This window comes from Heteronotia binoei, chromosome 16, assembly GCF_032191835.1.
Source record: "Heteronotia binoei isolate CCM8104 ecotype False Entrance Well chromosome 16, APGP_CSIRO_Hbin_v1, whole genome shotgun sequence".
Lineage (NCBI taxonomy): Eukaryota > Metazoa > Chordata > Lepidosauria > Squamata > Gekkonidae > Heteronotia > Heteronotia binoei.
Genome location: NC_083238.1, coordinates 1,759,197 through 1,783,054, shown reverse-complemented (window position 1 = coordinate 1,783,054; position 23,858 = coordinate 1,759,197). Strand labels below are relative to the sequence as shown.

Genomic DNA, 23,858 nt, shown 5'->3' with positions numbered 1-23,858 from the left:
AGGCACCACATTTTCAGTATAGTATCTAGTGCCTCTCCCCAAAGTACCCCCCAAGTTTCAAAACGATTGGACCAGGGGGTCCAATTCTATGAGTCCCAAAAGAAGGTGCTCCTATCCTTCATTATTTCCTATGGAAGGAAGACATTTTAAAAAGTGTGCTGTCCCTTTAAATGTGATGGCCAGAACTCCCTTGGAGTTCAGTTATGCTTGTCACACCCTTGTTCCTGGCTCCGCCCCAATGTCTCCTGGCTCCACCCTCAAAGTCTCCTGGCTCCGCCCCCAAAGTCCCCAGATATTTCTTGAATTGGACTTGGCAACCCTACTAGAATCTGAGATTATCACTGTTGTTTTTTGTACTGTGTAGGTTATTCAGGTTTTGGGAAATGTACCATAGTAGCAGTTTCATTGAGATCTAGTTGTAATTTTCAGATAAAGAAGCTCAATGGACAATGTGTTTTCTTTACTTTCCTGTATAGAGGTCTAAATATTCTTAATATTTATTATATCTTAGATGGGCCTAGGCAAAACTATCCAGGCCATAGCAGTATCTTACCATTACAAAAATGAATGGCCTCTGTTAATAGTGGTGCCCTCATCTCTGAGGTACCCTTGGGCTGATGAAATAGAAAAATGGATTCCGGACCTCAGTCCAGAGGATATAGTCATCATTCAAAATAAAACTGACACTTGGTAAGTGTCATGCTTATAGTTAGATACGTTCACTCCAACAGTATCTGTCAAAAGGAGCAATAAATGAAGCTGACACTTTGTTTATAAGCCTACTCCATTGGTGAATCCATGCTGTGTGTTCGGTTTTCACTGGGCACTACTTCATTTCTGTGAAACTTAGATTATTCTTTCACAAATTAAAATATTTGGTTCAATATCTGCTTTGTCTTGAGTGAAGCATGTTAACCACTTTAGGGAATTGTTTTGATAAATTATTTTTTAAAATTACTTTTTATAATGTAGAAACAACTAGAAAAGTGAAACGTCAGTGTATTTACTGCAATATAAAATGAGGAGTTGTATTACGGTATGTTACATGCAGGACCAGATCTACATGTTTTTTGAGGGGGGGCAAAATTAAAAATGATGCCCCCTTATGGGCTCATTCTATCTTATGGGCCCATAGAACAGAATGGACTCCATACCCAATTTGGTGCCCCCCTTCCAGTGGCACCTAGGACAAGCACCCCCTCTGCTCCCCCCTAGATCCAGCCCTGGTTACAAGTACACTCTAGAATTTAGCTGAGTCCTGCTTTGCAAATGTAGAATTATGGATTTTATTTATCTTTCATGGGATAAAAAATAAGAGACTATCAAACACTTTAAAATCGTTTTAGCTTTTAAATCAAATACAGAAATTGGCTGCATTCAGACATCACGATAAACTGAGATTAAGCATAAATTTTTATCTGACACAATGATAGGCTGGTTTGCAGTGTTTAAGTGCTTCTCTTGCTGTTCCTAGCTGTTACTACCTCTCACATATCTATCTTGCTTTAAAACTTCCTGTTTTGATCAATTTCCAATTTTCCATGATGTCCAAAATTAAGTGCCTGTGCAAATTGGAGCTTGATACTTTCCACACAAGCTGGAATTGAATGCAGCCATTTTGATATTAACACACTTTTAGTATGTGCCTCTTTGGAATATTAAAGGAGGGGTGTCAAAATTGCAGCTGAAACTTGACATCCTAACCAGGATCCTGTGTTTTTAAGGTTCCACGTTAAAGCATGCCATATGTAAAGATTTCTGCATACTATTATATCAAGGGATTGCTATTGTATTGAAGATTGCATTTATAGCCAGTAGCCAACTTTGTTACTTTTTCCACTTCTAGGAGAATTTCTACAAGCAAAGTCATCATATTAGGTTATGGACTGTTAACTTCAGATGCACAGAATTTAGTAGATACTATATACAAACAGAACTTCAGAGTAGTGGTAGTTGATGAGTCTCACTACATGAAATCCAGAAATGCTACTCGTAGCAAGATTTTGCTACCACTTGTGCAGAATGCTGTTCGGGCCATTCTCCTTACTGGAACTCCTGCTTTAGGAAGACCTGAAGAGGTTCTGAATATCACTTTATCTTTCTGAAAGCAAAACCATGCATGTTTTCTCACTTGGGAAACCACTTTTTAATTTACAATGTAACTGTATATTTCAGATAATTATATGTCTGATTGGGGAGAGGGGTATTTCTACCTTAAAAGCTTGTGCAAATAAGTATTCTTTTGGAACAGTGGGATTAGCAGTCTAGTCTAGGAGCACCTGTTCTATAGAAAAAATAATTATAATTATTGTATGGCATTGTGTGTAGTATAGCTAGGAGATCCTAAGATTATCTTGCAGCTGGAAGTTCTAGCTCTTTAGCATTATGCACCACTAAGTGGTACGCTAGACTTGTTTTTTAGGCAAGAGACAATTCAGAGATGGTTTGCTGTCGCCTGCCTCTGTGTCACAGCCCTGGTACTCCTTGGAAGTCACCCTTCCAGTTCCTAGCCATGGCTAACCCTGCTTCACTTCTGAGGCTATCCTGAACTATCCAGGTCAGGTCCATAGAAGAAAAGGGGGTTAGAGAAATGGTGGGGATTGCTGTAGTAGAAGAAATAACTTTGTACTGTTGGGTTTTTTAAAAAAGCATTAATATGATAACACAACAGTGTTTACTGAAGATTTCTTAAAAACCTACTACTAAATGTATAAAATGTTTTAAAACTGTTCCTAGTCTGACTGAAGTTGTCCAAGGGAGTCCTGTGAGTGATGTTGAAAGCCCCATATATCAAATGTCCTTGATACCACTGAATCATAGAATCACAGAGTTGGATGGGGCCATACAGGCCATTTATTTATATCCTGCTCTCCTCACAAGTGATCTCAGGGTGGGTTATACAAGCCAACTCAGCAAATGTAGTGACGGTAATATATGATAAATGCATCAAAATAGTTACAGCAGGATTAAAAACAATTGAAAACAGTCTTGGTTAGGACATCAGATGACTAAATATGATCACCTTGGAGACAATGCTATTGTGACAAACTCATTAAACAGATGTTTAATCATTGAACACATCTCCATGTCAGAGGGGAGACCTAGATATAATGGACATCTGTTGCATCACCCAAAGGCTTTTTGAAACAGCTGTTTTACAGGCCCTGCAGAACTGTAACAGGTCCTGCAGGACACATATCTTAAGTGGGAGCAAATATGTCCATTTAGCCTTAACCAGGGCCAAGGCTTTTTCTGCCTTGGCCCTGGTTAAGGCTAAATGGACATATTTCAGTCTGGGGATCACCAGAAGATGTTGATCTGCAGAGTGCAAGGCTCTGAGGGGCACATATAGGGAGAGACAGTCCTGAAGATATTCAGGTCCCTGGCTGCATAGGGCTTTAAAGGTTAAGAATCATATCCGATACTTTATTGGCAGCCAGTACACTTCACAGAGCACTGGCTGAATGCAAACCTGCATTCTGCACCTTCTGCAGTCTCCAGATCAGGTTCAAGGAAAGTCCCAGATAAAGCAAGTTAAGTAATCCAGTCTGGAAGTGACCACTGCATGGGTCACTGTAGCTAAGTCCCAGGGGGTAAGGTAGGGAACCAAGTGCCTGACCCACCTAAGATGATAAAAGGCCAATCTGGCAGCAGCAAAGACCTGGGCCTCCATGGAAATCATGGAATCCAAGGTCACCCCAAGGCTCTTTACCCTCGGTGCCAGCACCAATGGCGCCCTGTCGAGGGTTGGGAGCCAGATTCCCACTCCTAAATTCCCTTCCAACTCAGATACAGAACCTCTGTTTTCATTGGATTCAGTTTCAGTCAGCTCTGTTGTAACCATCCAGCCACGGCCTGTAATGTCCCATGCAAAGCTTTTAGGGCAGAGTTTGTCAACAGATAGAGCTGGGTGTCATCAGCATACTGAGGACATCCCAGCCCATACCTCCAAGCCATCTGGGTGAGGTATAGATGTTAAACAAAATCGGGAAGGATCTCTCCCTGCGGCACACTATATTCAAGTGAGTGTTGCTGAGACAACTCCTCAAAGTGCCGTCGTCTATCCCCAACCATGGATAAAAGAAGAAAACCATTTAGGGCAGTTCCTCCCTATCCCAGTGTCGGCAAGGCGGTGAATAAAAAGATCATGATCAACCATTTAAAATGCTGCTGTTAGATTGAGAAGTAACAGCAGTGCCAACCAGCCTTAATCCAGATGCCTCCAGAGGTCATCCTTGAAGGCGACCAGTGTGGTCTCCATCCCATGGCCAGGGTGAAAGCCAGACTGGAATGGGTTGAAGACAGAAGTGTCTACCAACAAACCTTGGAGTTGTTCAGCCACTGCACTCTCAACTACTTCGTTTAGGAACAGTAAGCTTGACACTGACTTTTTCAGGAGTGGGTGCACCACAGCCTCCTTCAAACTCCCTAGGAAAATCCCCAAGGAGAGGGATAGGTTGACTGTATCTCCCAGCGGAATCCGAATGCCCTCTCAGCAGGCCTTAGTCCAGTCCAACTCCCTGCTCAATGCAGGATCAGAATAGTCAGAATTGTCCTCATTGCATTTCAGGAAAGGATCTTTATAAAGTGCTTTTAAACATTTTTACTTACAGCTCTTCATGCAGCTTGAAGCACTTTGCCCAAGAAAATTTGGAACATGGACTGAATATGCAAAAAAGTACTGTGATGCACATGTCAGGTACTTTAATTGTTTTGTTTCCACTTGCACACACATGTACCCCCAATGACTTGTATGATACATTGCCTGGTTCCATCCACACTGGGTACAGGAGCATTGCATGCATTCCATCTCTCTAGAAGGGGCCTCAGAATAGAGAGCAGTGGAGGTTGCATCCACATTCTTCTTCTTCTCCATGGGCACCCTCCACACATCTTTCTCTTTGGTCTGGCTTCCTGTGAGGAGCTCTGCTCTTATGGGATGTCAGGATCACCCATGGCTATGCCTACCCTGCCAGACAGCCATTTGCCTTCTTCCCTAGCTGTGTGCTGCATTCAAGTGCCCCAAGGTTTCTTCACTGATCCCACCTCTCTGTATCACCAAATTAAATGGTGGTCTTGACTAGGCCCTTGGGTGGGGAGGGGTGGCAGCAACTGAGTGCCAGGATGGTTGCCACTGATGACAGAGGTGAGTCTAAGGACAGTGCTGGGCTTGGACCTGAACAATTTGTTTTAAACTCAAAAATATCAACTAACTTTTCAACGCCTTCTTGTTTCCATAGCAGCCCCATATGAGACATGAAAAGGTATTACTGGGATTTAGGAGACCCTCACAAACAAAAAGTCATGCAAGTGAGGAGGCTGTGGTTAGGAGGGGAATTGGATTATTACTGTATTGCCTCTCAGCCATAAAGTATTCAAAGCAATGCACAAGATTTATTTATTTATTTATATTTCGATTTATATCCCGCTCTTCCCACCGAGGTGACTCAGGGCGGCTTACAGCATAATAAAATCTAACATAGGTTTGGCTTTAAACATCAATTAGCAGCAGTTTAAAACAGTAAGTTAATAAAACATAAAAACCAGCGGTCTGTCAGAATGCACACTACCACCATCCAAATTCCCAGTGTTGGTTAGTTGTAAGCCAGCCGGAAAAGGACTGTCTTGCAGGCCCTGCGGAACTGCCCAAGGTCCCGCAGGGCCCTCACCTCTTCCGGCAGCTGGTTCCACCAGCAAGGCGCCATTACCGAGAAGGCCCGATCCCTGGTAGATTTCAAACGGGCCTCCTTTGGCCCGGGGATTACAAACAGGGTTTGAGAACCCGATCTCAGTACTCTCTGGGGAACATGTGGGGAGAGACGGTCCCTAAGGTAGGCAGGTCCTAGGCCATATAGGGCTTTAAAGGTAATGACCAGCACCTTGTACCAGACTCGGTATATTATTGGCAGCCAGTGCAGATCCCAAAACCCCGGTTGAATGTGCTCCCGTCTTGGGAGCCCTAATAACAGCCGGGCAGCGGCATTCTGCACTAACTGCAACTTCCGGGTTCGGCATAAGGGCAGCCCCATGTAAAAGGCATTACAGTAGTCCAACCTCGAGGTGACCGTGGCATGAATCACCGTTGCTAGATCGTCATGCTCCAGGAAAGGAGCCAACTGCCTCGCCCGCCTAAGATGAAAGAATGCAGACTTGGCAGATGCTGCTATCTGAGCCTCCATTGTCAGTGAAGGCTCCAATAGTACCCCCAAACTCTTGAACCTGTGCGCTGCTGTCAACGGCGCCCCGTCAAAGACTGGCAGGGGGATTTCCCTTCCCGGGCCACGACGACCCAAGCAAAGGACCTCTGTCTTTGCCGGATTCAGCTTCAGTCCACTCAGCCTAAGCCACCTAGCCACCGCCTGTAATGCCCGGTCCAAGTTTTCTGGGGCGCAGGCAGGCCGGCCATCCATAAGTAGATAGAGCTGGGTGTCGTCAGCATACTGATGACAACCCAACCCATACCTTCGGGCAATCTGGGCAAGGGGGCGCATATAGATGTTAAACAACATCAGGGAAAGCACCGCCCCTTGAAGCACTCCGCAATCAAGCGTGTGTCTCCGGGACAGTTCGTCCCCAATCACCACCCTTTGTCCCCGACCATCAAGGAAAGAGGAAAGCCACTGTAAGGCCAGCCCCTGAATCCCCGCGTCGGCTAGGCGGCAAGCCAGCAACCGATGGTTGACCGTATCAAACGCTGCCGATAGGTCTAACAACATCAGCACCGCCGAGCCGCCTTGATCCAGATGCCGTTGAAGGTCATCCACCAGGGCAACCAGCACTGTCTCCGTCCCATGGCCCGGGCGGAAACCAGACTGGCGGGGATCAAGGACAGAAGCGTCCTCCAGGAAGCCCTGTAGCTGCGACGCCACTGCCCTCTCAATAAGTTTGCCCAAAAAGGGCAAATTCGAGACCGGCCGGTAATGTGCCAATTCGGCTGGATCTAACGTTATTTTTTTTAAGAGGGGTCGGACCACTGCCTCTGTAAGCGCTGATGGGAAATGCCCTTCCATTAGAGATCTATTTATGATATCCCGTACAGGATATCTAAGCTCCCTCTGGCAGGTCTTAATAAGCCAGGAGGGGCACGGGTCCAATTACAAGTTGTTGGGCATGCAGATAAGAGGATCCTGTCAACTTCCTCCAGGCTGAGAGCACCGAAACCGTCCAAAACACGATCTAAAGACAGGCACGGAGCCTCGGGTTTCGCTAGCTGTATCTAATATGGCAGGGAAGTCGCAGCGGAGTGACGCGATTTTATCCGCAAAAAAATTCGCTAAAGCCTCACAGCCTATCTCCAATTCATTAGAATTTGGTCTGCCTTGTGGCAGCGTTGTAAGAGTCCGAATTATGTTAAACAATTGTGCGGGGCGCGAAGTTGCAGACGCAATCTCAGCCGCAAAGATAGTTACTCAGTAATGACTAAAACAATTCAAAAGCAGTAACAGTAGTGAAAATGAACTAGTAAACCAGCAGCAGTATTTTTAAAAACTACAGTGCAACCAATCAGATTATAAAATATGAAAACCCAGAGTGGACTTCAAACCAATGTTCAAACCACACTTCAAACCAATGTTCCCATCCCTAATTTACAATAAAACTGTGGTTTATATCAAGAATACATTGCTTTGATGTGTGGCCAACATGGTTAATGCTAGGTGAGGAGAAAGTGAAGAAGAGTGCATGATCTATCAGCACAACCCCAGTTTCTTATATAAAGTTTAGATAATCAATAATGTTAACTTTTGATTAGATCACTGAAATGTTCCTTTATAAAAGTTGCCTTTACAAAAAGATCTTGGACTGTTGATCCTCTGTTATTATGTGCATCCTCTGTTAGATGAAAATTGCATGCTAAGTCATATTGATGTAACTTAATCATAATATTTTCAACATCTTTCAATTCCACCCCCCCCCCAGGTTCTTTGGTAGAAGACAGCGATGGGACTGCAGAGGAGCATCAAATTTAAATGAACTGCATCATTTATTAAGCAAAGTAATGATTAGGCGACTAAAGAAGGAAGTTTTAACTCAGTTACCACCTAAGATTAGGCAGCGCATCCCTTTTGATCTTCCCCAAACTGCTGCTAAGGTAATGTACTGTTCATTGTTAATCTTCTGTGCAGTCCCACATGGGGACTGAATGTGCAGGCCTGTTGATTGGTAGGTCTATAGCTATAAGCCTCCAGAGGGTGTGAGTACTGGAGTCATAAGTTTGGCCCTACCCACAGCCATGTGCTCCCACTCAGCAGTGCCCCTTACCCTCAGTTCCTTTTCTGCCACTGATGAAGAAGGTTGTGTTCTTCCTAACCTCCTGCTCTTCTTCAGCAAAGGAATCCTTCTGCCTCCTGTACCTGCAATGGCACAGGAGGCATTATTCAAGAAGTGTACCTTGTGTGGTGCAAAGATGACACAGACTGATGACCATAAGCTATGTCTCTTCTGCCTTGTGGAGGACTGTGCAATGTTGTCTTGCAAGGCCTGCTTGAAGTTCACCCCCAAGGCATGCAGCAACAGGGCCTTGAAACTCACAGCTACCATGTGGGATAAGGAGCTCAGGTCTTCTGAACCTGCCCCTGTGAAGCCTAAAGACAAATCGGCTTTGACCACCTCAGCCCCACCCACAGGATCCTGCTCACAGTGGATCAAAGTTGTACTCTGTGTTCCCAGTTTGGCAACAGACTTCCTCTGAACCCTCAGCCAAAAAGACAAAGAAGGGGAAAGAGAAGACAAAAGAGTTTTCTTCAAAGACACTGAAACCTCATACCCCTGAGTCAGGTCTTTCCACCTAGGACATAGGGAATGTGTTAGCTCCAGCTGCCTCCGTCATGCTGTCTAACAATGAGATCAAGAGCTACCAACCGACCAGTTGGTCACCAGTGCAGAGACCAAGCAATTTATACCCTTGCATCATTGCCTCCTCCAATGCAATGGCCAGTGGATCCATACTCCATGTCCCCTTGTTATGGACCCGACTGGGAAAGGGGTCATCATAGACATCCAGATCCTGACAATTATTTTTATGATAGGCCCTATTATCCGCTTTTTGCAGCCTTTTCTATTCAGCCAGCCTCCTCTGGTGATACGTAGGTAGGGGAGGCAACTGACTCCACTGCTTTGGAACCAAGCCTCAATGAACAAGTTGGGGATACTTCTTTGGCTTTGCCCACCAAAGACTTTAAAATATATGGGGACCAAATGTCTCAAATGACCCAGTCTCTGGAAATCAAGATCTCTACCACTGAGCCGAAAGACAATATTTTGAATGAACTGTACTCTGTTTCACCTGGAACCATTGGATTACCAATATTGGAGGGTTTGAATGACATCACCCCACAGGTCTGGCAATGTCCTTCATCACTGCAACCCAGCACTAAGCAGGTTGAGCAGCTCTATAGAGTCAAGGAATCATTTCTCTACACATTTAATTATTTCTCTGCACACCCTCCACTTACCTTCTTGGTCTCAGAGGAGATGCAACCCAGGAGGTGATAATTGTACTACTCTGCTCCAACAGACAAGGAGTGCCATAAACTGAATATGGTGGGTCACAAGTTCTTGACGGAAGTTTTATAGTGGGGTAGACGTTGTAGCTCCAAAGCAGTGTGCACACACACCAGCAGAGGTTGGTACTATTTACAGTTTTATTTACAATATATATACATAGTCCTTATAGTCAGTCATAGTTCTTACTGACAAACTGCTTCGCCAGACACCTGATACCACAATGGCACACACTGGCAAGTATATCACAGACATGTACAGAGTTATGTGTCCTTTTACCCAATCAGCACAGACATGCTGAGTCACTGAAGCACCAGCTGCAGGCTGATGCAATATGTCCAGTCATGTGATCTTTACCTGTCAGATAGTTCAACATGATCTGTCTACAAGTTGCTATCTTGTTAAGGCATTTCTATTTCATATGCCGGCGCGCCTCCCAAGGTAAAACTTGTGAGACACAACTTACTTTGGAGATATTCGAACTTTTCCACAGATAAACATTTTGTAAATATGTCAGCTACATTATGTTCTGATGCACAGTGCTGTAAAGAAACAAATCCTGGAGACACAGCTGTCTGTACATTCTGATAGTGAATATTGATGTGTTTACTCCTTGTACGGATTCCTTGATTGTTTGCCAATTGTTGAGCTGCTAAACTGTCACAATGTATAATTACAGGCAATTTACAGTTTACATGCAGATCTATAAGCAACTGATAACACCACTCTAATTGTACCAGGCAGTCACTAAAAGCTGAATACTCTGCTTCATATTAGGTAGTAGACACATGCATGTTTAATTGACTTTCATAACAGTAAGGCTCCAAACATGTAGATGGCATAACCAGACGTTGATTTACCATCTACTCTTTCTCCCCAGCTGGCATCACAATGGGCTAATAATGTTTGTTCCTTATCTGAACTCAGGACTAGCTTATTGCTAACAGTTCCTTTTAAATATCGAAGGATTCTTTTTGCTGCTACCAAATCTTTTCTGTATGGACAGGCACTCTTTTGACACAACCAATGAACAGCAATACATATGTCGGGACGTGTCCAGCATGCTATGTACAGCAATGAACCTTCTAATGATTGATATACTGCCTTGTGGGGAAATACCTCATCTTCTGTTTCCCTGCAATAACCTGTAGTCATTGGTGTACATGCACTGTGTGCTTTTGACATTCCATACTTGTCCAGCAATTGTCTGATTTTGCGTTCTTGGCTTAATTCAAACCATCCACAGTCACTCCTGGTGACATGTACACCAAAGTAGTTCTGGATAGGGCCAAGGTGTTTAGTTTTAAACACTTTTTGTATCATGTGAGTGAACCATTTCAGTTGTTCTTCATGGTGGCATCTCAGGCAAATATCATCCACAAATACTAGCAAGTAACAGATTTTGTTACAAATGGTGATATTCTAGAGACAAGGATCAGGCATACTTTGTTTGAACCCATGATCAATTAGTGTTTTGCTAAGACATTCACTGCAGGCAAATGCACTTTGTCTTAATCCATACAAAGATTTATGCAATCTTAACACCACATTTGAATTGTTACAAGTATACCCTGGGATTTGCTCTAAATAGAGTTCCTCTCGTACAGGAGCGTTTATATAAGCAGTGTCAAAATCAAAATGATTAATTGACATTCCTTCTGCTTTTGCTTTTACTAAAGTTACTTTAATTGTTTCAGCCCGCGCTTTGGGAGCGAATGATTCATCGAAATCTTGTCCTTCTATCTGAGAGAAGCCTTTCGCCACTAAGCGAGCTTTACATTTCATTCCCCCATCTGGTTTCTTAAAGAGCCAGCGGCATCTGATCGCTTTACCAGTGGGTAACTCAGCCACAGAAAACACATTGTGAGATACCAGTGATTTATACTCTGCCTCCGTGGCTTGCAGCCAAGTGGTCTGTTCCTCTGTTCCCAGAGACAGCACTTCACTGTAATCTTTAGGCTCTTTTACAAATACATGATTCACAGACACACCATATTGTTCTGGGGGAAAACCTTTGGTAACTCTGGAAGACACCCTGGGCAATGCTTCTGCACTTTGCACATTCTCAGGGGCTAGAGATATCACCTCCTGTTTAATTTGTGGTGAATCAGTCAAAGGTAAGAGAACCAGGGGAGGTATTTGATTGGCATGAATCCTAGACCAATCTGCGGCTTCATAAAAAGTTGCAGACCGGCTGAAACTTAGAGCATTGTGAGTGTTAGAAAAACGATATGACTTCATCCCTGTTTGATATCCCAGAAATGTAAGTTTCTTTGCTCTCACCCCCCCTTTTCTCTGTTGTCCAAGAGGGACATTCACCCATGCTTTAGTACCAAACACCCTTAGGTGACTTATGCTAGGGTCCCTTCTATATAGCACTTTGTAGGGAATATTGTTCACAGCTCGGCTCCATAGTCTATTAAGAACATAGCAGGCTGCTTTCATAGCTTCAGCCCAAAATGATATAGGAAGATTTGCATCTTTCAACATTGAATGCATCATCATTTGTAGGATCCCTTCCTTTCTTTCTGCTACACCATTCTTTTGAGGAAAGGCTATATTGGCAACCCTGTGCTTTATCTCTTGGGAGTTTAGCCAGTGCGTTAATTCCCCTGATATATATTCTCCACCCATATCTGACTGGAATGCACAGATCTCATGTCCTAGTTGCTTTTGTACATTCCTTGCCCACAGTTTCACTGTAGCACATACCTCAGATTTTCTCTGAAGGGGAAACAGCCATGTAAACCGAGAAAAATCATCCACCAACACCAAAGCAAAACGTCGATTAGAATGACTGTGAGGATATGGCCCCACAACATCAGAGTGTACTAGAAAAGCTAAGGGCTTTTCTGTTACCCTTACACTCTGTTTTGCCACTGGGTGCGCTTTGGATTTGGATTGCTTACAGACATCACAATCCAAGAATGTTTTACACTCCTGTACTACCTCTTTGCCAATTAATGCCAGAGTTTTGTTAATGGTGCTAAAACTAGCATGACCTAGACGCCTATGCAACAAATGAATGCAATTGTCATGGGGGCTCTTATTGGTAACACACTGTGCCTTACCAAACCTGTTATCCAGTACATACACATTGTTCTTGAGCGTTCCTACAGCAAGGACTCTTTCACCTTTGAGAATGTTACAGCATTTGTTTTTAAACACAACACTGAAACCAGCCTTGTCCAAGGTACAAATACTCAACAGGTTGTTTTCAAGGAATGAGACACAGAGCACATTGTCAAATACATGGTCCAAAGCTGGAAAACATGCGCTTCCTTGACACACTACAGCAGGAGAGCGTCCATCAGCCAGACTCACGTGTTCCAATGTGGAAGGATGAATATCCTGCAGAAGATTCTTGACCCGGGCAAAATGCTGAGATGCACCGGAGTCAATAATTCAAACCTCCTCCAGAGATGGCGTATTTGCCATAACTAACGTGGCTTGTAGCTTCTGCACAAAACGAGGCTTCCTTTCACCCCCACGTTTCAGTGTAGCCATACATTCCCTTTTGAGATGATTTGTACCTCCACAGATAAAACAGTGCTGCACACTCAAAGCAACAGGCTCCTGAAGTTTCTTGCAGCTATCCATGTTGTCTTTGGCACAAACACAGCTGTCGGCTCCTCTCCTCCCTTCCGGCTTGGCATGGTTTCCGGTCTCGTCAGCAACTACATCTCTCTGAAGCTGACGAGATTCCTCGTCCAGAAGCAGGCCAGAAACATAACTTAAAGTGAGTTTTGTAGGTTCCATCGATTCCAGTGCAGTAATGCTCTGACAAAGAGCTTAAGATAATACAAACTTGATCATCTTCAGGGATCTGCTTCCCTCTCTGCACAAGAAGCTGGAAATAGGTAGCCAAGGAATTTAGATGAGACCGAATTGACTGGCCTAGCTGCATAACCATCCTATACAGCTGCTTTGTTAAAGATATGAGAGAGCCAGCTGTCTGCTGAACTTACACAGCCTTGAGGCTATCCCACGCCGCCTTAGCTGTAACTTTGTGTGCAACATGCACAAGCTGATCATCAGCAACACTAAGTATGATCATTGCCAAGGCCTTTTGGTCCTTGACGGTATCTTCAGCTATTGGGGCTTGCGAAGGAGACACAACATACTCCCACAAAGCCTCCCGATTTAGATAATATTCCATTCAGAGCGACCAAACCATATAGGTGTCTGAGGTTAGCTTCTCAACAAGCAAAGCTGTTGTCACTTGGGCCATGGTTATCTCACCAACAGGCACGCTCTGGACACTCATGGCCTCCTTCTCCAACTCCTCACGGTCGATTGCAGCACTGGCGGAAGACAGGTCACTCTCTGTTTTCATACCCTCTGCATCACTGGCAGCAAAACATCTACTTCTGAACCTCTAGTAGAACATCCACAGAGCAGCGCAGTGTTCTGGGCCCATAGCCCTGACGGAAGTTTAATAGCGGGGTATACGTTGTAGCTCCAAAGCAATGTGCACACACACCAGCAGAGGTTGGTACTATTTACAATGTTATTTACAATATATATACATAGTCCTTATAGTCAGTCATAATTCTTACCGACAAACTGCTTCGCCAGACACCTGATATCACAATGGCACACACTGGCAAGTATATTACAGACTTATATACAGAGTTAATCAGCACAGACATGCTGAGTCACTGAAGCAACATCTGCAAGCTGATGCAGTATGTCCAGTCATGTGATCTTTACCTGTCAGATAGATCAACATGATCTGTCTACAAGTTGCTATCTTGTTAAGGCATTTCTGCTTCATATGCCGACAGTTCTACACCTCAGCCTACCTCAGTTTCAAGATATTATTGCAAGATATCAACTTTTCTTGTGGGAGTGGATGCTTCCCTTCATCAAGCTCCTGTCCAAAGAGAAGCTGGCATTGGCCAGAGTGCTCCAGACAGAGGCAGCAAGGTTGTCGTTTATCACTGTATCATCCTAGATTAGGTAACATGCTGTAACCATTGTAAAATTGTAAGTCTTCCATTAGATTATGTATTTAAATTTACATTTCTCATATCTATAATATAGCAGTTTACATTACAGATGCAAGTAAGAAGAAAAAAGTTCACATCAAAGGATCTTAAGTATCTAACCAAACATATAGCTTCTCCCAATAGTTTCTTGCTTCTTCCTTAGATTTCCCAGCAAGTATCTGGGATACGTAGTCCATCTCAGCCATTTCCAATATTTTCCCCATCAAGTCCACTCTCGTGGGGATTTCTTGCAGTTTCCATCTCTGTGCCAAAAGAATTCTGGCTGCAGTGTTCATATGAGTCAGTAAATGTCTCATCTCTTTCGTATAATGGCTAGGATATATGTTCAATAAAAATAGTTCTGGTTTGAATTGAATCTGTGTCTTTTAAATTTTCTGTAATAGTTCATGCACCATCTTCCAATAGTCTTTCACCCTTTCACAGGTCCACCACACGTGGTAAAATGACCCTACATGTTTGATACATTTCCAACACTTATTAGACATATTAGAATACATTTTAGAAAGTTTTTGTGGAGTTACATACCATCTATAGAACATATAGGTTTTCCTTAAAGGCTACTGACTTCGTTAGTTTAATATTACAATTCCATAACCTCTCTCATTCTTCTAACATAATATTACGGCCCACATTCTTAGCCCATTGGACCATACAATCTTTTACAGTTTCGTCTTGCATCTTCATCTGTAATAGATGTGAGTATAATTTAGATATTAATTTCTCCTTAGGACCCAAAATTTTTTATCAAATGGGTATTGTTGCATGATAAAGTCTATTGTCTTAGCATATCTGGATTCTACTTGTGTTCTCAGCCACCAACTCATTTTAATGTCCATGTCTTCTAATTCTTCCTTGGTTTTCAGTTGTCTATCTTTTTTCAGCAATTCTTCATATCTATAATTCTGATTTGGTTTTATGAGGTTTGGGGTGTAAATGCCTCTATTGGGGAGACCCACCTTGGAATTTTTTGATAAATTCTCGGTTTTAACCATATTCCTGTGTGGTACAAAGACTTCTGCAACAAGTAGGGATGTCCTTCTAGTCTTTGATACCATAGATACGCTTGCCAGCCCAAGGTGAGATCATGTCCCTCTGACAGTAACTGTCTCCTGTCATTCAATAACGCCCAGTCTCTCACCCAGGATAGCCCCAAGCTCTGTAATATAGTTGCCAATCTGGAAGACCCAGGCCTGCTCTTGCTTTAGAATTTTGTAGTGTCTTTAATTTAATTCTTGGTTTTTTCTTTCGCCAAATATATTCAGAGATCATTTTATTCAATTCTTGAAAAAACACATTAGTTAATACCACTGGAATGGTTTGAAATAAAAATAACACTCTTAGTAAAATGCTCATTTTTATTGATGCTATATCCCATTTTTATTGATGCTATATCCCATCAGAGATATATTCAGATCTTGCCATCCTTCCAAATCTTTTTTAATCTCTTTGAGCAGTTTATCATAATTGTCCATCTTTAAATTGCTGCATTTATTTGTGATATATATACCCAAATATTTGACACTTTTCTCATGCGAAAATCCTGATTTTTGTTGGAGAGGTTGAATTTGTTCCACTGTCATATTCTTAGTCAAAAATTTTTTTTTGAGAATTTATCTTCAATCCTGCCCAGTACCCAAATTGGTTGATCTTATTTGTCAAATGATCAATCGAGTCTAATGGTTGCTCTAATATGAAAACCAAGTCATCCGCGAAGGCCCTCAGTTTATATTGTTCACCCTTAATCAGCGTCCCCTTAATGATTGGATCGTCTCTTATTTGTTTGTTTAATATCTCTAAACATAGAATAAAAAGAAGCGGTGACAATGGACAGTCTTGTCTTGTACTTCTGTTAATTCGCCATTCACCATCACCTTTGCCCTTTGGCAAGAGTATATTGATTGAATCGTTCTGAAAAAGTTCTTGCCTCATTCCATATCCTTCGGTTGTTGTAACATAAATTGCCAGCGTACGTTGTCAAAAGCTTTCTCCACGTCCAGGCAAATTAATGCCAATTGTTTCTCTGGATGGTTCTCATAGTATTCCATTATATTACATACTATTCTAACATTGTCTTTCAAATATCTTCTCGGGAGAAATCCTGCTTGGTATTATAACTGATAAAACTTTCTTTAAATGTCGTCCAATATCAAAGCAAAAATTTTATAGTCTACTTTTAGAAGAGAAATTGGCCGAAAATTCTTTGTATTTCAGATCTGCACCCTCTTTTGGAATTAAAGATATTGTAGCTTCTTGCCATGAATTTGGTATTTGAGCTTCTTTCTGAATCTTTTCAGTCAGAAGCTTGAATGGTACCAATAAACAATCTTCAAAGGCTTTGTAGAATTCTGCAGGTAAACCATCTGGCCCTGGGGATTTGCTATTTTTTTGAGATTCCATTGCTTCTCCCACTTCACTTATCATTATTGGTCCATTTAAAATTTTCTGTTGCTCCTCTGAAAATGTATTGAGATTGTTTTGTTTAATGTATTCGTCTAAATCTTCCTTTTGCACTTGTTTAGTTTCATACAATCTTTTATAGAATTGTTCCACAATGTGGCATATCTCTTGTCTTTGGAATTTCTCTTTATTGTTTTCATCTTTCAATACTGGTATTGTTCTTTTTGCACTCCTTTTTCTCAGTTTCTCCTTTTTGCCAACCATTTTCACGGTTTATTAGCATGTTCAAAATAATTATGTCTAGCAAATCTTAATTTTCTCTCCGTTTCCTCTACAAGTAGTAGATTGAGTTGATGTATTTTTTTATTTTATTTTGAAACTCCTGTTTTGTAGGTTGTATTTTTAAATTCTTTTCAGCTTTTTCTGCTTGTAACATTAATTTTTGAAAATTTTCAGTTCTTTTTCTTGGCACTGAGTCTAATTGCTTGTCCCCTAAAGTATGCTTTGGCTGTATCCCTTAGCATTTGCATCTTCACCTCTTGGGTTATATTCTGTTTCAAAAAGAATTCTATTTCTGTCTTAGTTTCTTGAAGAAAATCTTTATCTTTTAAAATTGACGTGTTTAGTCTCCAAATTCTTCTCAATTGTTTTCCCTTGAGTTTTATCATTACCGGATTATGATGTGATATGATGCTTGGTTGAATTTCCATCTCCACAAGTTCTTTAATCAGCTTTGTAACAAAACAATTTTTATTTATTTAAGTATAATGTTTGTATACAGAGGATAACATTGATACAGTAATGCCTTAATTTTCATTACACATACATGCTGTTATATAAAATAAAGTTGTACAGCTATAGAGTGATCACAAGAAAAGAATACTCTTGTGGATAACCCGTTGGTTAAGTGAAGAGGAAAGAGTGGTGTCAACCTCTATCTTATCCAGAATTGGATACCTAATCAGCTTTGTAGACAGCCAACACATATCTATTCTTGACCACGACTGATGACTAGGAGAGTAGTATGTGAAATCTCTTGTATTTGGGTATCTTGTTCTTCATGCATCAACTGAATTCAGTTCTTCTGCGTGTTTCAAAAAGCTTGTTGGCAACTGAAGTCCTTTAACTTTAATGCTCTTGTGTGTTTTTTTGTACAGTTTTCTGTCAAAAACTGCATTGAAGTCTCCTATTGGATGATAATCTGCGTAATCTAGATTTACTAATTTAGAATGTAAGTCTTTAAAAAAGCTTTCCTGATTTTCATTCGGTGCATAGATATTTGCCAATAAAATTTTTTTGCTATCGACAGTGATTTCTACTAATAAAATTCTTCCATCTTCTGAGGCATATTGTAACTGTGGGTTAAATTTGTCTTTTATGTAAATTGCCAGCCCCCTTTTCTTTTTTTTAAGGTTTACTATTGCAAATAGATTGCCAAGTTTCTTATTCCTCAAGAGGTTCTGATCTTTTGCCAAAATGTGGGTTTCTTATAAACAAATTATATCCATCTCCAATTTTGTTAAGCATTTGAAGGTCTTCCTCCTTTTTATAGGAGAATTGTCCATTAATATTGATAGAGACTATTGATGCCATTATGGGTTTTCTTATCACTATCTTTTTTATCCTTTTTAATCTGCAGTCTTGTTGGAAATTTCCTTGCTCTGCTTGAGTCCTCTTCCTCCTAAAGTTCCTCTTCTTCTTCCTCTTCCTTCTTCTTTCCCTCTTTCTTTTCCATTTTCTCTAAGAAATTTTTAGCTTTGAAGATAGAATTTATCCTCTTCATACGTAAAAAGTAGACCTTCTGGCATAAGCCACGTGTGTGGTATTTCTCTTTCTCTCAGGAAATTTGTCAGAGTTTGATATTCTTTTCTCTTTTGCCACAGTACCTCTCTCAGAATATTCACTATATTTCCTGCTATCATCACTGGCTTATCTCTTGCTTGCCTCAAAATGTTATCTCTAGTCTTCTTCCTTGTAAGTTTCAAGTGAATTTCACTAGGCGGTTTGTTCCTCCTCGTGAAACTTGATGGTACCCACTTAACTTGATCAAACTCCTCAATTTTCTCAGGTGTCGTTTGTAGAATTTTTGATAGAGTGTCACTTAATATTTTCTGTAGATCTTCAGATTTTCTTCTGAAACATTTTGAACCGGCAGCATATAAGCTGCTCTATCCATTTCCAGCTGACGAAATCTAGTATCATATGCTTTCTGCTCTTTTTCCAGTTGCTCCACTTTTTGAGTGTTGTCCAACACCTGTGCATCTAAAAGCTTCAATGCTTTATTGGTCTCTGCTGTTTGTTTTCTGTTCTGTTGAAGTTCTTGTTCAAGAGCCCACTTCGGTGGGGTAGGGCGGGATATAAATCGAAATAAATAAATAAATAAATTGTTTGATCTCAGCCATCTGCTCTCCTTTGTTGTCTACCTTGCCAGTCAGTTGTGCTATGGCAGTTAGGAGAGTATTTTGCATTTCTTTCATATCACCCTGCATAGCTGTGGTTGTAAACTTCCCTGGGCAGAATGAAAAGCTGGGCGAAGGAATTATGAGTTTACCTTCTCGGTTCTCTTTATTCTTTTGGACCTCCTTAAACCCAGCAGCCATTTTATTCTCCATCTGCTCTGTTATAGACACCTAGACACTTTAGATGTTTACACTCCACCAACTTGTTTTGGAACAGAATGATCCTATTTATATCAACAAACTCCTTAGCCAGCAAATAATATCAATATTTTGTGAAAATAGTAGTTTGTTTAAGCACAAAACCTTCTAACTTGTATCAACAGTTTTACACTTCTCAAATAACAATCAACAATGTATTCAGCAAGGCCATTTCATCATAACAGTCTTTGATTATCACTAACACCAAGCAGTCCAACTCACAATAACAGTCCACTACGATATGTCTTCAAAATGGATGAATCTGATCCTTAGAAAACTCACCCAGGTACTCCAACAACAACAACAACAAAAAACACCCTCTCAACATCCACACAGAAGTTATAAATTGTAATCCAAAGATGTCAAGTCAAGCCAGACCCACTTCTCTCCAGAGCTACACAAGAAAAAAAACTCCAAGTAAATCTTGTATCCAACTGCCCACAAGGCGAAGAAAAGGGGGACAAATAAATCCAAAAGAACCAGGAACCCACAAAAATACTCCCCTCCCAAAAAAACAGAACAAAATTATATTATAATTCAATCAAAAAGCACATGAAAAAGGTAAAAAAACCCCCATATATATCCACAATGAATTTATAATTCACAAAAATAAGCCTTGAAAAAGCAAATAAAAACAAGGAAAAAAACCCCTCCACCTCTTCCCATGGTAGCTCTTCCTTATAATCCACTCGATACCACGTTTTCCTTGTTCATTTAAGACCAGCAAAATTTTATTCAGCAGACCCAAGCTATCTTCTCTTCTTCTTCTTCCTCTTCTTTAGATTATAAACATTTAAACAGTTTTATTCAGAATATAAATCTTCTATCCTTCTGAATATAGACTCCCACTGTCTTTCTGACTTTATGTCTGAAGTTTCTATAGGTAGCTTATATTCATCACCGCCTGCTCAGAACAAAGGAAGAAAATCTCCTGGAAACTCAGTCCATTTAATGCAGACAAGCTACCTTCTTTAATAAAGTTGTTGTGAGCTTAATAAATCCTAGTTCAGAGCAAATTATTAGATATATATAAAGATTTAGGCAGAGTCTTTTGGAAGCCTCAAAACGGAGGAAGAGAGAGCCAGGTAGTCCGCCCCATTCCCCCTTTACGTTTGCTTCCGACGCCGCTCCGTTTGGCTTTTTACAGTCTCCAGTAAAAGGGAAAAAAAGATCAGAAAGACTTACAATCAAGGAGTCCAGTTACCAGGTTCACTCAGATCACTTGATTTGAATCATAGAAGAACAATAGTTGCCGAAATGAAGAAATACAGAAGAAAGAAGGTCCTGTGTTCATCTCTGTGCCATTTAAAATGGCGATTGGGACAGTGATGCCCGCAGCGATGAGGAGACTGAAACATGGCTGCCGCCATTGTTTCGGTCTCACTTATCAAGCTGCCTGCCTGCATGGACCCTTCCAGGGTCCGTGACTCAAGCCCCCCAGTTGTGAGGAGCCCCTCCACTGCCCAATTAGAGAGTGGCCCCTGAGAGCCAGGTCGGGTCACTCTCTAGCTCGGATCACTGAAACCAGAACCAAGCCATCAATCAAGAGTACTTGCATGCCATTGGTTGAGTCCTTTCCTCTCTCCTGCTCAAGTGGCTGTTGCTAGCCCGCCAAGCTGATTCTGTCAGTAAAAGGCAACCAGTCTTGGTTCTGGAAGTTTCTGGCTCTCTCTACTCTCTCATTGGCTGAGCTGCCTGTCACACTGCTTCGCAGAGGAAAGAAAGAAACCCTTCCCTTGATTGGCTAAGGGAGGGAGGAGAATGGAAACAGCCAAAGATAGCCTTCCCTTGATTGGCTGAGCTCTCCTCCCTATCCTCTTCCAGAAAAGAAACAGCCTGAGACAAGGGGGGAAATGGTGTCCTGTAGCAGTAGATCAGATACAGAGAGACCGAAAGGGAGGAAAAGCAAAATATGGGGTACCGCCCCATATCTTTGCCTTTCCTTCTTTCCTCTTCTCTTTCCACTGACTGACCAACTTTTTTATTGCTCCCCCCTCCACCTCCATTTTGGCTATATTTATTATTTCTTTACTTAATTTATATTTTGCCTTTTCCCATAATGAGGACCCAAAACAACTTCCATCATTCTCATTTCCTCCATTTTATCATCACAACAACCCAGGGTTAGGGTGAGAATAACTGGCCCAAAGTCACCCAATGAGCACCATGGCAGAATGGGAATTTGAAACTGGGTCTCCCATACCCTAGTATGAAACTCTAACCACTGCAGAACATTGGCTTTTGTTGGGTAGCTGCTGTTGAACATCCAGGCCTGAGTGACTCAGCCAGGTTGCTTGTTAGCAAGTTGCCTGGTGATCTCAGCCAGGCCTGACCCTTATGCGTCCCCTCACAAAAGCCAAAACAGCCCTGTGAAAGGCACCGCCCCCCGCCCCTGTCTTTTACTCACAGAAACCAAGGCTTAAACTTGAAATAGTGTTATGGTTGCCTAGCAATAATTACAGAGGGCTTTTATTTCTTAAAGCTACAGGTGTTGCTTCTCTTATTTTGGAGGGCTTGAACCTCCCAGTGTTGTTGTTTTTTTCAGTTTTGTTTTGTTTTTAAATTTCAATTTTTCTACAATACTAGGATGTTTCACAGGTTTGTAGAAACATCTGTTTATTCTTGGCTATTTTGTTTTGGGTGCTTAAGACTGTTTTTAATATTATATTTTGAGCCATCTGGGACTGCTTTCTGGAGTGGACAGCCTGCACTTGTTCCAAATCCATAAAAATATAAATTTTATGTTGGAGTTTGGAGTTGACTGCCACAATTCTAATACCACCATATTTGTTTTTTTGTTTTTTTTGAGAATTGCTTCAAACAGCCTTCATAGGTTTTCTAAATAAGTATATCTGGAACTTCTTGTTGAGCTCTCATAAGAATAGAGAAAAAGATATCAAGATGGATTATAAAATGACTGCTAAACATGTAAAGTTTAATAACTGTGACCACAATCGAGGTAATCAACCAATTCAACCAATCAACCGCCATCCATAAGACTACCTAAACTGGCAGAACCAGCGCCATAACAGCTCTATCGCTGCCAGATATACTCATATATTTAGTCTATTGAATTATGTATTTTAACTTAACTGACTGGTTTTTATGTTTAATTTTAATTGTTAAATTTAAAGTTTTATTATTTATGTTAATGTGTAAGTTGTTGTTAGCCGCCCTGAGCCGCCTAGGCGGGGAGGGCGGGATAGAAATAAAAATTATTATTATTATTATTATTATTATATTATTATTCATGAAACTCAGTAGGCTGATTTTTATGGAAGAAAAACCATACACTCCAAGCCATTTTTGAAAATATTAAAGCTTATCAAAGATATTTTGTTACATGGTGTGAAGGTCGTCAGGGTCAGCAGGTAAAAAAGGGACTGCTTTGAATTTTGTCACTTTTACCCAGTACCTCAGGAGAACCCAAAATTAACCTTGTCAGAAATAATAAAGACACTGATGGCATTTTAAAAGCTCGACCAAATAATAGATTTATTCTGTACAGAAATGCTAGGAAGGGAGGAAATAATATCAGATGATCATGTATATAAAACAGTTGGAAGGCAGAAAATCCAAGTAATTAAGAACTCAAGAACACTTTTTATGCTGGCAGGCTGGAACTGTAATATTTTAGTTTGATTTTTTAAAATTTAATTTTGATATAATATAAAAACAAACAGCGTTTCCCTCACACTAGATAACATTTATTTACTCTAGAAAGACTTTTATAGTTGGTTTTGGCTTTTCAAATATATCTCCACACACTATTTCATTCAGAGGACTGACCTAACTTGTGACAGATCTCCCCTTCACAGGCCCTTTCCCCTAGCAAATTAGGTATCCTCTAGACCAGGGGTGTCAAACATGTAGCCCGGGGGCCAAATCAGGCCCTTGAGCAACTGGCTGCCATTTGCTTCCTTTTCCCTCTCTCTTGGTTCCTTCTGCATCACAGCTTGCCTTGCCAGGCTTGCTCAATCTCACTGGAGCTACAGAGCAAAGCCTGTTTTCTCCATTGGCTGAGGCTCCTCCTTTGGAGGGGAAGGGGGGAGGAAGAGCTTGTTTTACCAGGCTCTCTCAATCGCACAGCTGAGCTACTGAGCCAAGCCTCTCTTCCTTCTGTTGGCTGAGGCTCCTCCCCACTCCTGGGGAAGAAAAGAAAGAGCTAGAGTTTCCTTTGCCCACTTCCCTGGATTCCATCGGAAAAATTCAGAAAAAGCACCTTTAAGGCCAATAAGCGCTAATGTTTAAGCATTTGTTAAACAATATTTAATTGTGTTTGTGTGCTTTA

The 23,858-nt window shown here is 41.4% G+C and overlaps 1 protein-coding gene across 1 annotated transcript in view; it reads left to right on the top strand.

Annotated features, from left to right (window-relative positions):
• Positions 1-23,858, top strand: part of ZRANB3 (zinc finger RANBP2-type containing 3) — a 208,443-nt gene that overhangs the window by 78,958 nt on the left and 105,627 nt on the right. The window contains exons 4-7 of the mRNA XM_060257117.1: positions 512-690; positions 1,847-2,078; positions 4,614-4,699; positions 7,918-8,089. Coding sequence (XP_060113100.1) covers positions 512-690; positions 1,847-2,078; positions 4,614-4,699; positions 7,918-8,089 — 669 coding nt within the window. The remainder of the gene's footprint in view (positions 1-511; positions 691-1,846; positions 2,079-4,613; positions 4,700-7,917; positions 8,090-23,858) is intronic.